Source organism: Carassius carassius, chromosome 27 (genome assembly GCF_963082965.1).
Source record: "Carassius carassius chromosome 27, fCarCar2.1, whole genome shotgun sequence".
NCBI lineage: Eukaryota > Metazoa > Chordata > Actinopteri > Cypriniformes > Cyprinidae > Carassius > Carassius carassius.
The window spans coordinates 25273197-25286933 of NC_081781.1; the positions used below are offsets into that span (position 1 = coordinate 25273197).

At 37.1% G+C, this 13737-nt stretch overlaps 1 protein-coding gene across 1 annotated transcript; it reads left to right on the forward strand.

Moving 5' to 3' along the window:
- Nucleotides 1-3244: 3244 nt before the first annotated feature.
- Nucleotides 3245-11454, forward strand: LOC132107338 (serine/threonine-protein kinase PRP4 homolog). Its single transcript, XM_059513570.1, has 13 exons — nt 3245-3262; nt 6391-6586; nt 6720-6833; nt 6929-6979; nt 7260-7349; nt 7462-7542; nt 7716-7799; nt 7939-8022; nt 8148-8231; nt 8322-8494; nt 8760-8824; nt 9033-9133; nt 11164-11454. Exons 2-13 carry the CDS (start codon nt 6394-6396, stop codon nt 11274-11276), a joined length of 1233 nt encoding a protein of 410 aa, XP_059369553.1. The 5' UTR covers nt 3245-3262; nt 6391-6393; the 3' UTR covers nt 11277-11454.
- Nucleotides 11455-13737: the final 2283 nt, after the last annotated feature.

A 13737-nucleotide genomic window follows, 5' to 3' on the forward strand; every position in this document is an offset into this window, starting at 1 on the left:
TAACAAATGTAGATTCTACAGCATCTAATACTTCAGCTTCATTCATCGCACCCAAAGATAAACTGCAGGGCTTTACAACTATAGGACAGGAAGAGCTAAATAAACTTATCTCTGCATCAAACCAACAACATGTTTATTAGATCCTGTACCCACTAAATTACTGAAAGAGTTGTTACCTGTAGCAGAAGAACCGCTTCTCAATATTATTAACCCGTCGTTATCTTTAGGTCACTTCCCAAAACCATTCAATCTGGTGGTAATTAAGCCTCTTATTAAGAAACCACAGCTAGATCCTAGTGTACTGGCAAATTATAGGCCCATTTCAAATCTTCCATTTATGTCCAAAATTTTAGAATTTTTTTTGTGTCTGCTCAATTGTGCTCCTTCTTGCAAAAAAATAACCTGTATGAAGAATTTTCAGGTTTCAGCCCCCACCATAGCACAGAAACTGCACTTAGTAAAATTATAAATGACTTGCTTCTTATATCAAGTTTTACTTGATCTTAGTGCTGCGTTCGACACCATAGATCATGAAATACTCATAGATCAATTACAAAACTATACAGGTATTTAAGTGCAGGCTTTAAGATGGTTCAGATCCTACCTGTTCGATCACTACAACTTTGTTTATTTAAATGGGGAGTCATCTCATTTATCACCAGTAAAATATGAAGTGGAGGATCTGTCCTAGGTTCTTTGCTATTTTCAATATACATGTTTTCCATTAGTAATATTATTAGAAAATACAGGATTAGTTTCCACTGTTATGCTGATGATACTCAATGAGAACAGAAAAAAACTTCAAAATTATCTAAGCTAACAGTGTGTTAGTGTATTGAAAATGTAAATGATTGGATGATCAATATTTTTCTCCTATTAAATTCAGATATTCAAAATGCAGCAGCTAGAGTCCTTACCCGGTCAAGAAAATATGATCATATTATCCCAATTCTACCCTGGCTACCTATTAAGTTCTGTATCCATTATAAAATATTATTACTCACCTATAAGGCCCTTAATGGGTTAGCTCCTGCGTACCTTACTAGTCCTCTACCACACTAAAATCCATCAGACTCCATAAGGTCACAAAATGCTGGACTTTTGGTAGTAGGATAGCAAAGTCCACTAAAGGAGGTAGAGCTTTTTCACATTTATCTCCCAAACTCTGGAATAGCCTTCGTGATAATGTTCGGGCAAATACAGTACTCTCTATGTTTAAATCTAGATTACAAACACATCTCTTTCACCAAGCATTCAAATATCTCATAATTTTGGACTGCACTTATATCTGATCAAAAATGCGTTATTATTCTTTTGCTTGTGTTAAACTAATTGATTTTACTTGGTTGGAACAGCAGCTACGCTAATTCTGTCTCAATTTGTTTCTCTGTTTTGCCATGCGATTTCTAGGATTTACACAAGCTTTAGTCTGGATCCAGAACACCTAAGAAGAGATGATGTCACCCACTCAGAGGACCTCAGATGATGCTAACCCTGAAGCAACATACAGAACTACCAAATTTTGCTATAAGTGTGATTTTATCTTATAAGAATTGCTGTTAATAGTGTCCATAGTCTGTTTGACTACGTCTATAATTGATTTACAAAAATTTCTGCCATATGCACATAAACTGACAGTCACCACTGATAAGCTACTACTAAATATTGTAGAAACTGAATTTTCTGTAAAGCTGCTTTGCAATGATTTGTATTGTAAAAAGCACTATACAAATAAACTTGAATTGAATTGAATTCTCTGGAACAGACATTCTGAGCATACAGCACTCAAAGAAAGAAGAAGAAGAAGAAGAAAAACCCATAAAAGTTTGTCAATATAACAACAAAGCAACAACTGGGTCCACGCTTGCTCCTACTACCAAGTGACTCCTACTTATATTGTGCTAAATTTACAGCCCTGTTATGTAAAAGCATGTTACCCATTGTAGTGTAGCTTTTTACATTTTCTATTTTATTACAGATCTACAAAGATATAGGCCTACTACAAAATCACTTAAATCAGGACGTTAAAATGCATGTAGACAATTTAGGTTTTTAGACAAACTGTAATATTGTAATTAGCCAGGGTTGCAAAACTTTGCCAAACCCACATAAGAGGAACTCATTTTATTTTTCTCTTACCATATTCAGAGAAAGCGCCTTAGCATTTATTTTAGAGAGCCACCAATATTTTAAAATTGGACACCACAACCACTTCAACACAATGGTTTCCCAATATCGCACCAATGTCCTAATTTAGAGCCAAGCTGTTCATTTTCTTCTGCTTATTAGAGCACAAAAGATGTGTTTGAAGTAATTTATCAAAGAATCAATACTGCAATGAAGTTTCTAATCTAATTGCTGTCACACCACCAAAAGCTGTAACAGCACTTTGCATTGGACAGACACAACAGGGAGCCTGGAAGAAATGATCTTTCTTCTGAACTATCAAGAAATCCAATTCACTTCTAACCCTTTAATACTGCATCTTTAGAAAAAAAAAGATGGGGAAATGTGTCAGACAACAGTATGAGTTAACATGGTTCTTTATTTTGTATTGCAATGAAACGTTTAACTGACGACATGATGTTCCTTCAAAATCCTTTTCTCATCAAAGTGCCATCTTTGTTGATCACACCATGTGGGGGCGTCAATCAATCATGAAGCCAATCCCAAAGCACATTATTAGCCAATCAAAAATCTCTGTTGCCCCAAAGCACTCTGGGAGCTGGTTTTGACAGCTGACCACATTAAGATGTATGTGTCAGGGTGCGGGCTAGACAGCCCAGTAAACAATTACCGTCTTTCAACGTTGAAATATGGTTGAAAATAAGTCGGTCCGCCTGGGACTGGTTTACGACGTGATTTCAACTAAGTAGTTTAGGCTGGACTGTTTGACTACGTGTTTTCAACTGATCATGTTTTCAACTGATAATCTAAAGACAGCTAGATAATCTGTTGTACATGCTAAAACAACGGAGAAAACAAATTACCAAACCATGTTCATTATTATCTTAAATAAATGTAAAGAGTTTTACATATTTCGTCAAAGTTAAACACAACTGTGATTGAGGTGCAATGAGGATTCATACATTGCAATAATTACCCCACCCCACCAGGTGGCGGTAATGCACCATTAAAGATAGTTGCCAACCGCCATTAAACCGACAGAAGAAGAAGCGAAGAGGTGCGTGAATGTGGCGCGAAAAAAGCCAACCGCCAGATTCCAGAAAGCTCTTCGCGACTCAGAAAGCAGCTGTGTAAAGTAAGTAGCTATGACAAAATAATAAGATATGATAGCAAAATAAGTGTAACGTTATAAACGTTTACCTTATTTCAACCAAACCTGACTTTTTTTATTGTAAAAGTAAGTACTGTAGCAGTAGCTAGCTAGACAATCGTCTACCAAGAGTGTCCACAGCCACACCACGGATGGACAGTTAGCTAATAAATTACCCAAATGCGGATATTAATAAGCCATTAAGGTTTAACTGTTTGTGATTATTTTGTAACGTTGTTATTTTATATCAAGGTAGATATCCAGATTAATTAATTTTAGCTTTGTTTATGCTATTTATAAACTTCCTTTACCTCAGCTAGGTTGCCTAACTTAACTGATAGAATTTAGCTGTATGGCTAAGTGTTTAGTTTTGTGTTTTTTCTTCAAGCTAACAAGCACAAAACCCCATTGTTAGCTAGATGGTGAAGTTCAAGATTGAGAATGAGACGTCAGCGTTTCACTCCGCGAAGGCGCCGCCATTTTAGGTGGCTATCCGTCGCCATCAGAGTCCTGCAACGGGTCGGGTAACATCACGTTACCCTTATAAAAGTGGATAAAACGGGTGGTGACATTCCTAAAATTCACGGGCGAGGATGCGGGCGGATAATGAACTCCTTGTGGACGGGTAGTAGCAGATGAAAAATATTTGCTTGAAGAGCTCTTTTCCAAAACGCCATTGCCATATCATTTTGCTCCATCAACGTGTCATGCCAAATCCTGTGCTGTGTCTGAAATCGCTCACTCATTCACTAATCCGTATATAGTGTATGGCAATTGAGTTCACTATGTAAGGAGTGAACAAATAAGTTAACGGATTCGGACAGTGACGTATAGCCTACACTGTGCGTGAGACTTGGAGCTGTTGCAAAAACATTGCCATATGTACTTTTATATTACATGTACCTAATTTTAGAAAATAATACTAATAGCAATAATATTCAAAATTACTTTATATTGCAGTTATACATACCTCCGAGTCAACTTTGTGGTTTCATCGATGGTATATAATTATTATAACTTTTTTTTTAATGCTTTTTTGTTCATAATCATTAAATGCTATTAAAATAACGTACTGAGAACAAAAATAAACACACATAAACACGTTCAAAAATGTACAATGTCAACATACACTTATATTACTAATTGCAGATATGACATACTTAAGAAGTTGGAGAAAGAGAAAAGCAGAAGTTAATGCCATTGCTCAGTTGGATAGTGATGACAACCTTGATTTTCATTCGCTACCAAGTGATAGAAGTGATGGACTTCAAGAAGTTGTACAAGATAACGAATCCGATTATGGATACACAGAGCATGTAGAATCCTCTGACTCTGAGCCTGAAATCCTGAGTTTACACCCTGACAGTGATACACCAGATATTGGCTGTGATTTAAGGACTTGGTCAACAAGTAATTCAATCACTCAAACGTCATTGAATGAGCTACTAGGCATCCTACGTAGACATGGGCACCAGCTGCCAAAGGATGCACGCACCCTCCTTTCAACTCCAAAAACCGTTGAATGTCTTTCTAGATGTAATGGGCAGTACATTTATTATGGTTTAGAACAAGGCATTAAACTAAAGATTGCACAGTGCCAATCCTTTTCACAAAACCTTGTTGAGTTGTGTGTGAACATTGATGGCGTACCACTTTTTAAATCAAACAGTGTTCAATTTTGGCCCATATTGGCACAGTTTCACAATTTTGATCCTTTCATTGTTGCACTTTTCTGTGGAACAGCAAAGCCAAGTCCTTTGGATGATTTTGTCAAAGACCTTTTGGAAGAGTTTCAGCATCTCAAAGCTGTTGGGATGGAGTATGAAGGTCAACTTTATGCTATCAGCCTTAAGGCCTTTATATGTGATGCACCAGCAAGATCATTTTTAAAGTGCATAAAAAACCACAATGGGTACTCCAGCTGTGAAAGGTGTTTGGCCAAAGGATCGTGGGAAGGTAGAGTGGTTTTTAACAGTCATGAGAGCTTTAGAGCAAGAACAGACGAGGAGTTCAGTCAAGTACTGTATGAAGATCACCAGACTATAAAAAGCCCACTTATTGATGCAGGCATACCTTGCGTGAGTTCTTTCGTGTTAGACTATATGCATTTGATTTGTCTAGGAGTAGTAAAACGTGTTCTAGTCTTTTTGTCTCGGGGTCCAAAAGTGTGCCGGCTATCTGCAAGACAAAAAGATGAGATCTCAGAAAAACTAAACAAGCTGAATGGATCCATGCCAAGTGAGTTTGCAAGGCAGCCCAGGGGTTTGAGGGAACTGGATAGATGGAAAGCCACTGAATTTCGACAGTTTGTTTTATATACTGGTCCAAATGTTCTTCGAAATGTAGTTTCACGTGAAGTGTATACTCACTTTTTGACATTGACAGTGGCTCTGTCAATCCTGCTGAGCTCTGATAACACACGACGTTCATATATTGCATATGCTGAGGAGCTTCTAAAATACTTTGTTGAAAGGTGTGATGACCTTTATGGAAAAACATTTGCAGTCTACAATGTGCACTGCCTGTTGCATCTGCATGAAGATGCTTCTCGCTTCAACTGTTCACTAAATGACATCTCATGTTTCCCATTCGAAAATCATCTGCAAGAAATAAAAAAATTGGTCAAAAATAGCCACAATCCAATCGCTCAAGTAACAAAGCGGATGAGTGAGATTGAAAATGCAAAGAAAGGCATCAACAAGCCTCAAGAGACAAGGTCATGTTTTTATATATTAACCAAAGATAAAGACCACTGCTTTATGCTTCACAATGAAAATTTTGCATTTGTGAAGGAAAAAAGGCGAGATGGAACTTTGGTATGTGATGTGCTGAGCCAAAAGGACACAAGAGACTTTTTTAAGAAGCCATGTGAGTCAAGGCTATTGAATATAGTCTATGTTCAAAGAAAACGGACAAAGACAAAGTTATTGCAAACCAAAGACCTTTACCGGAAGGTTGCTTGTCTCCCTTGTGAACAAGGGCATGTCCTTTTTCCTCTACTCCATGGAATGGAGCACAGGAAATGAACACAAATAACGTATGTAATATTTACTTTTATTCAAAATAGTAGTGCACTGTGTAGTTCTAAATTAAATAATCTAATTGTGTTTCAGGCAATGGTATACGCACGGGCTGTTTGGGTGGAGAATGGGAAGCAGATGGAAGGAGTTTTGCCATTGAACTGGATTGACACAGAGAACAAAGTAGTGCGATGGCCTCTAAAAAACATGTCTGTGGCACATAAGCACCTTTTACAACCACAAGAGGACTGGTTAAGCTTTGAATTTGTTAAAGTCAAAGTGACATCAGGTGAAAAAAATTTTTTTTTGAATGTTATTTCTGGCTTTTTTTTTATTTTAATTTAATAATTGGTTAAAATACTATAATACTCGAATACAAATTACTATCGTTAGTAGTGTTTGTTTTCATTCTTGATTTTTAGTAAGCCGACAGGAGTGTGAAAAATATAATTACACCTCAGCTCAAACCGAAGAGGAGGACACAGTCAGTCAAAAGAGAATGAGGAAAAGAAGGAAATTTGAAGATTATGTTCAAGGTAATTTATTTGGTCCTATTTAAGGACATGCATTAAACAATGAGCGTATAATGTAAACAATCACGTATCATAAGTGACAAATATAATATTGGCAGGGTCAGATTTGTCTCCTGAGGAGGATGAGTCCTTGCCAGACAAGAAAAAGGGTGAGTACAGTATAAGTTGTTTGTGTAAACTGTATTAGTATTCATCGTTATCTTACTGTGATTAATTTCATTGTGCATGTTCTTGTCTAGAGGATACAGTGTTGCTTCCGGTCCCTCCGCCAAAGATTAAGCTCTCACATAAGGGTGAGTAAAATAGCTGGGCTGGTCCAGTGGTATAATTCAGTCATCAAACTTCAGGGAATGGTGGGCAATATGAGTTTTTTTTCTGTCATTTAAGTTGCTGTACTGCTTCTGGTTTTGGAATTTCTTTTAACCACAGGACAAAATGCAATGCCGCTCGAGTTACCTGCACCCCCAGAACTGGCTAACACTACCATTAGACAACCAGAGAGTCCTGCATCTTCAGACAGTAATTTCATGTTTTTATTTATTCTACTTGTTCACAATGCAAATGCAATATAAAGTATTTTTAAGTCTGAGTTCAAAACAAAGTATTTCAACCATTCCTGTTCCCTTTTCAGTTTCTGGATGTTCTTTTTCAACGCATCACCGTTCACCCACAAGGTCTGAATCATTAGAAGCATTTAGTCCAGAGTCAGCCAGTAAGTCAGTAAAAAAATTTTTTTAATTGGCTAGTACAATTTTCTTTTTCATGTCCATGATCAATTGCATTCTTCATAGTTGTAATTTATCCTACCTCACTCATTGACATTATTGCAGGAATAAAAAAACAATTTCATTGAGCTTCAACGCAGGTTTTTTTTTTTTTGTAAAGGATCTAGGCGTTCTCGCACACCTCAGCCTGGAGTTCGAAATCCATCACAGTCCGGGAGCAGGAAAAGTCGGGGGTCCTCATCCAGTGAGTCCATGATCAGTTGCATTCTTCATATTTGTCAATTCTCCTACCTCACTTATTGGCATTATTGCAGGAGCAGCTGTCTTTAAAAACGATTTCAATGAGCTTCAATGCTTTTTTTTATTAAATATTTTTTTTTCAGGATCTAGGCGTTCTCGCACACCTCAGCGTGGAGTTCGAAATCCATCACAGTCCGGGAGCAGGAAAAGTCGGGCGTCCTCATCCAGTGAGTCCATGATCAGTTGCATTCTTCATAGTTGTCAATTCTCCTACCTCACTTATTGACATTATTGCAGGAGCAGCTGTCTTTAAATTTTAATGAGCTTCAACTTTTTTTGTTTGTTTTTTCAGGATCTAGGCGTTCTCGCACACCTCAGCGTGGAGTTCAAATGCCATCACAGTCCGAGAGAGGCTTATTCCCCATGTCTCAAGCTAGTACGTCCATGGTCAATATTTATTATTGTATGATTCTTTAATAATCATAAAGTAACAAAAATAAATAAATTAATGTATTTTCTTCCACAGAATACCAGAAGTCAGTGCTTGGAAAGCTAGTAGAAATTCTTGATGAGATAAAAAGAGTCGGAAGGCACTATGAGCCACTGAATTCTGCTGTCCACATTGCTAGGCTAGAAAACTTTGAAGATTTTGCTGAAGAAGAAGCACGTCTCAAGGAACGCAACCTCTGGGAACAAAAGGTATGATTTCCACAGAAATTGGACTAAACCGTGTCAATAAGACTAGACCTCCAAGTCTCCAAAAACTCGAAATTATCTATATTGTGCAAAAAAATATGCTTTTTGCAGCATCTGTTAACATGCACACAGCTTTATAGGATGTGTTATTGTATGGATGAATCAACATGACTAGTTCCCATTTAAGCTCAATCTGGCAACAAACAGTATATTTACAACACCATTGGTTTATTCATAATGTGAGTGGCTTTTCATGTGTCATGTACAGGTGTCCCAGCTCTCAAAGGTGGGAGGGAGGAATAACAAAGACTGCGTCCATAAAGTTATGGACAGGTATTACACAACTGTCACATGCTCAGAATATAGAATGTAATTATGCAGTTAAATTTTTACTCATTTTCTGCTCTGTTTGCCCTCCTCTTAGCACATATAAAAGCATAAATGCAGAAAGAGATGATTCATTAGGAATAATGCAAGCATAAAGGAATATTTGTAGAATGTAGGCGTTGACCTCACTATGATTTTCTGCATGTTTTCTCAGGCTTTTCACCAACAGCCTAATGGCTGCTTTCAACATGAAGGGGCGGGGTCGCAGTGAGAAAAAAGCCTTCCAGGATACCGTTCATTACTCTGTGGTAAAAGGTAACTGCATTTTTCATGTTTATACAGGTGCTTCTCAAATTAGAATAGTGGAAAAGTCTATTAATTTTAGGAATTCGACTTAAAAGGTACAATATGTAAATTTCTTCGCCGCTGGGGGTTGCTAACCTCTTACAAGACACACGCGACACGAGTCCTGGAATATAAAGCAATATTGACAATTCTACCGAAATACATGGAAGTGTTGAATTACTACTCACAGGTCAGTTTATTAGACGAATGAAACTTGCAGCGCTGTTTCACTTGGTCAAACCGTTACACGATCAAACTAAACTAGTGTATTGTAAGTTATAATGTTATTCTATGTGTTTGTTTGTCTGTATGAGACTAGCAGTAATTTCAACATTAGAATAACATACAGATCTTATAATAACATTTCATCATGTAAACTATATAACATTGATTAGTTTTGCATACATTTTCTTACCTGTCTAATAAATTACATGTAAGAGCAGTGTCAAGTGGAAGTTAGTCTCGGACATAGAGCTCTCAACATCTTGAAAACACCGCGCTGATGTTGATCCACGTTTTAGTTTTTTTTTTCATCTAAAGTCTGCTTGCCATGGTCCATAATGTTTGAACGAAACAACAAGCGTGCAGGTAGACATTTCGAACTACACAGTTGTCCATGTCTGTCGCCTTGGTTACAATCAGAGGGCTCTGGTTACTATCCTGTTGTTAAGTGATGACGTAAGAAGCGCTGTTTCCGGGTCCAGGCCTCAACTCGCTTCACTTGAGAATACAACCTCAGCAGCCGTCTATGAGCACTGTTTATTCATATTAATAATTTAAGCTAAACGCTTTCAATCTTATGGTATACACCACAGTCTCCGTACTCACAGCGTCCCAAACACAAATAATTTTTATATACAGTATATTTTTTTTATATATATATTTTCATTGTCTGGCTATCTGGGACTTCGGTATGGAGTTAAAGGTTAAGATTATAACTTTTCCGCTAGTATTCTGTCATATTGTGAGTTTATATTAGCACCTTTTGTTGTTTTCTCGTGGTAACTGATGGAGCGTTTGGACACGGAAGCGCTGCTACGTTACGTCAGACTTAACAAGCGGAAACCAGGGAGAACGCGGATATTACGTCAGTGACAGGCGACAAGTGAAAAAAATTTCTGGGACGGGTAATTTAAAATTTCTCTGAAATTAAAAACAGGTGAAACTAATTTATTATATAGATTCATTACATGCAAAGTGATTACATGCAAAGAGATTTCAAGCCTTTATTTGTTATAATTTTGATTATGGCTTATGAAACCTACAAATTCTAAATCTCAGAAAATTTGAATATTACATCAAAATTGATAAAAAAGGGGATTTTAAATGCAGTAATGTTGGCTCTCTGAAAAGTATAATCATGCATATGTACTCAGTACTTGGTTTTTTATACGGAATTTATTTTATTTTTATGTATTAGAACAAAACTGTGTGGTGTCTATATTAAGGCACTAGGCATTTCAAAAAATGTTTTGCTTCTTTTCTAAATAAATTATTTATTTCCAGTTTAATTTTCTGATCTCCCATGGGCCCCCCTCACTAGTTCTCTTGGCCCCCCCATTTTTTTAATCCTGGAATCACCCCTGCTGAATACATATGCATGATTATACTTTTCAGAGGGCCAACATTTGTGTATTTACAATCTTTTTTATGTAATATTCAAATTTTCTGAGATTTTGAAATTGGGGGTTTCATAAGCTGTAAGCCAATAATCATCAAAATTACAACAAATTTAAGGCTTGAAATATCTCACTTTGCATGTAATGAGTCTATATAATATATTAGTTTCACCTGTTAAGTTGAATTCCTGAAATTAACTTTTTCATGACATTCTAATTTGAGGAGCACCTGTGTATATATTTACTTTAGCTTAGCAATTGTATTTCTTTTGGCAAGGTATGCAAATCCATACAATTGATAATGTAAATACAATGTGTAGTATGTAAGATGATGTAAGACGTGGTTTATTCATGCACCATCTAATATATTTTCTTTTGCAGCCGCAGTAATGAAGTGGAGTAAAACAGCCACAGAAGTGGAAATCAGGGCTGCCATGGCTGAGACACTTAAACATGCTCCAGGGAGAGCTGGAGGTGGAGGTCGCAAAGTGTGAACATTTAGTGTACATTTTCTTTCTTAGAGTTGTGGTTTGTTGACTCTTGGAAAGTGAACTGTGTTGGTTACTGGACCGACCTGTGTTTATTGCACTACTCTAATGTGAAATCTGTGTTGGTTACTGACTGTTTGCACCATTTAAAATGTGCTGTTTTAATAAAGTTATTAAAAGCTAACCCTTTAAAGCTTTGTTTCATTCATATGTTAATATAAAATGTTATTTGGCATGTTAATGTGGACTTGAGAATTGACAATAGGCATTTAGTAAATGTTAAAGATCGACCTGTTTTCAACGTTGAAAAGTAGGACAAATTCACGTCTTTTCAATTTTTTCATTTTCAACCTTCAGTGGACCGTAATTAGACGTTGAAGATCGACCTGTTTTCAACGTTGAAAAGTGGGACAAATTTGACGTCTTTTCAATTTTCATTTTCAACCTTCAGTGGACCGTAATTAGACGTTGAAGGTTTACGTCTATTCAACGTCTAATAGACGACTTTTTGCTAGCTGGGAGGGGACTCGGATGCAGAGTAGTGAAAAGGAGAATCTTTTATTCTCACCACAAAACTCAAAATAACATAAACAATAATTAAATGCTCAGGTGCACACAGAGAACTCCAAGCTGGCTGGCACACTGCGGACCACTTGCGCTGCCAGATCTCCGAACTACGGATCCTTAAACAGGAAAACAGTGGGTAAGACTGAAGCTTGGACACTACACAAACACGGGCAAAGACAAATCAATCTACTCACGACGACAGAAAGGCAGAAACATATAAGTGGGTGGGGGAATGAGCGACATGTGCGGAAGAATCAGCTCGTGATCTGAGCACCCCGCCACGATCAGTGCTGATTGGCCAGACCACGAGCTACCGAACAGACAGGACAACACAGACCGCAGGGGAAGCCAAGAAGGCACTCTGCACCGTGACAGTGTGATGGAATGTTCCATTTGGGACCTGTTCTACATATAATCTGTTCATTCATGCCATGTCTGTGCTAAATTTGTTTGAAATGTCTTTATTATGAATTAGCAGAAGTCTTAAGTAATGAACTTAATAATAGATGCTGTATAATATCCAGTGTTGGGCAAGCTACTTGGAAAATGTAGTGAGCTAAGCTACCAGTTACTCTACAGTAAATGAAGCTTCACTACACTGAAGCTACCCCCTGGGAAATGTAGCAAACTTAGCTACATCAACAGTAGCTTGCTACATCTAAGCTACTTTTAAAATTCAATTTTTATGTTGAATCCGTTTTATTACAAGTCAATGCTATCTCAGTGCTCAAAACTGTCAGTCAAACAGATAGGCAGCTAAATTGATTTATTTTCTGATTTACTGTTTTCTACATTAAATCATCCTAAAGAACATTATGTGAAAATATAATCTTGATTACATTTAAATTATAATTAAATAATATAATCATACCAGTGATTTAAATCAAACTTTAATGGGGTTTTTAAATTCACAAATTCTTAATTTAGCATGAGGGCATGTGCTATTTTCCCCTTTGTTTACAATATATCTGAAATGTGATTTTCTTAACAAGGGAAAACGCTTTTTTTCTACCAACAGATAGAAAAAAAGCTAGAAATTGCTTAGTTTGTGATTGAAGACTGAATTGCGATGGTTGTATATTTGGGAATCAGTGTCATGTACTTGTCGAGGTACGGCCATGCATAGGCGGAAATCGCGGGGGGGTCGGGGGAGTCCGGACCCCCCCTATCTGAGGGTTGTCCCCCTCTTAAATATAATTGAAATATGTGTATTGTAAATAATATAATGATATATAGTTAAACTAATTGTGTAAGTAGTAAAACAATACGAATGCAAATGGAGCAACAACAACAAAAAAAGTTTTAAACATCTCGAGTTCTCCCTGCTTTGCCTCACATTGCTTTGGTCCACTGCCTGCTCCCATTTTCATCTCACCTCACCACCGACATACACACAGTCTTGTACGTTAGATTAGATTAGCGCGGGTGCGCATTTAGATTTTCCCGCGTTCACTATGATTTAGTCGGTTTACTTCATTTAATATAGTCAATCTAATATAACATCACAATAAGAGTGCAGTTGTTCTCCAGATATTAGCATAACAAATGTGATTTAGATTTTATAAAAATTGAATAAACAATAAGTTAATATTAAGTGCATTTTAGGCACCATATTGCCTGTTTTAGCTCTATTTCACCAACGAAAAAAGTTGAAAACTAATCTACAGCAGTAACAGCACTAATTTTGAGAAACACAATGAGGAGGTGTTTCCTAACTGAATGAATCCACTTTTTGAACAAATCAGTCGTTGACGTAATAAATAATTATTTTTTTGTTTTCTCCCCTCTCTTTTACTTCTATACCGATCTCACTATACAGCAGGGCCGGCCCGCGGCATAGGCGGTATAGGCAAATGCGAAGGGCGCCACTCATCCATAGGGGCGCCAGAATGAGTGAACG